The sequence below is a fragment of the Chiloscyllium plagiosum genome, chromosome 29 (assembly GCF_004010195.1).
Source record: "Chiloscyllium plagiosum isolate BGI_BamShark_2017 chromosome 29, ASM401019v2, whole genome shotgun sequence".
Lineage (NCBI taxonomy): Eukaryota > Metazoa > Chordata > Chondrichthyes > Orectolobiformes > Hemiscylliidae > Chiloscyllium > Chiloscyllium plagiosum.
In genome coordinates this window covers 35,233,035-35,234,309 of record NC_057738.1, presented here as the reverse complement: position 1 = coordinate 35,234,309, position 1,275 = coordinate 35,233,035, and the positions used below count along the sequence as shown (strand labels likewise).

The 1,275-nt window shown below is 61.2% G+C and overlaps 1 protein-coding gene and 1 long non-coding RNA gene across 11 annotated transcripts in view; one reads left to right on the top strand and one right to left on the bottom strand.

Annotated features, from left to right (window-relative positions):
* Window positions 1–1,275, bottom strand: part of rreb1a (ras responsive element binding protein 1a) — a 220,994-nt gene that overhangs the window by 9,089 nt on the left and 210,630 nt on the right. For all 10 annotated transcript variants that reach the window (XR_006315932.1, XM_043719508.1, XM_043719503.1 and 7 more), the window contains one exon: window positions 49–750. Coding sequence is in view for 9 of the 10 variants with exons in the window: in XM_043719508.1 (XP_043575443.1) it covers window positions 49–750 (702 nt within the window). In the remaining variant the exon portion in view is untranslated. The remainder of the gene's footprint in view (window positions 1–48; window positions 751–1,275) is intronic.
* Window positions 692–1,275, top strand: part of LOC122564513 — a 23,892-nt gene continuing 23,308 nt past the window's right edge. The window contains exon 1 of the long non-coding RNA XR_006315933.1: window positions 692–780. This is a non-coding gene — a long non-coding RNA (uncharacterized LOC122564513). The remainder of the gene's footprint in view (window positions 781–1,275) is intronic.

The window sequence follows — 1,275 nt, the reverse complement described above, 5'->3', positions numbered from 1 at the left end:
TCCGCCCTATTCCCCCCCCAATCTCCTCCCCGTCCCCCAGCCCCTTACCGGTGTGTGACCGCATGTGCCGGGTGAGATCCTGCAGGGACCAGAACCGTTTGCTGCAGACCGCGCAGATCTTTTTCCGTTTGTCCGCCTTGCTCGAGCCGCTGGGCGGGGCCTTCCTGAGCTCGAGCTGCCCCGCGGCGGTTGGCGGTTGGGGCGCGCGGGCTCCGGGGGCGCCCCCTCGTGCCCCTGCCGCCTCTTCCACATCGTCCTCCCGCCGCGGAGGGGGCCCGTCTGAGCGGGAGGCGCCGGCGCTCTTGGCGGGCCGCGAGCGGAGGGCCCCGGGCTGCTCGGCCGCAGGCCTCGGGCCTCTCCTGGCATCCCGGTCCCGGCGGCGCTCGCAGGCGTGGGCCTTCCGGTGGCGGGCCAGGGTGGCGGCGTATTTGAAGGTTTTCCCGCAGACGCCGCACGAGTTGCGGCCCTCGGCCGGCGCCGCGCCCGGGTCGGGGCTGCCCAGCTTGAAGTCGATCAGCTTGCTGGCGAAATCCAGGTCCAGGCTCTTGTTGCTCTGAGCGTCCTCCTCGGCCTCCTGCTCCTCCTCCTTGGCGCGGACCGCCGCCGCCGCTGACTCCGCTTTGGGCTCGCTCTCGCCCGTAGGTGCCTCAGCTCCAGGCCGCTCCGTGGGCCCGGGTGAAGGACAGGCCGCTGCCGCCGCTGGAGCTGGCGAGGCCTCGGTCACCGTCGTCTCCGACTCGGGAACGTTACCTGAAGGGCGACACAGAGAGAGGGAGAGAGGTTAGAGAGTGGGAGGGAAAAAAAACTACCGGATAATAGAAAACACAGCTCAGAAAACCCAGGAACAAGGACAATTAAAATAAACAAAAAAAAACCCACAGGTCAGAAAAACAGCAGCTACCGGGAAAAGAGACAAATTAAACAAAAACAACCTACCAGGCGCAGAAACAAAAACAAAGTCAGAACATCAACAACTACCAAGGACAGAGACAATAGAAAAATACAGCGCAGTACAGGCCCTTTGGCCCTCGATGTTGCGCCGATCCAAGCCCACCTAACCTACACTAGCCCACTATCCTCCATATGCCTATCCAATGCCCGCTTAAATGCCCATAAAGAGGGAGAGTCCACCACTGCTACTGCAGGGCATTCCATGAACTCACGACTATCCGAGTAAAGAATCTACCACTAACACCTGTCCTATACCTACCACCCCTTAATTTAAAGCTATGACCCCTTGTAATAGCTGACTCCATACATGGAAAAAGGTTCTCA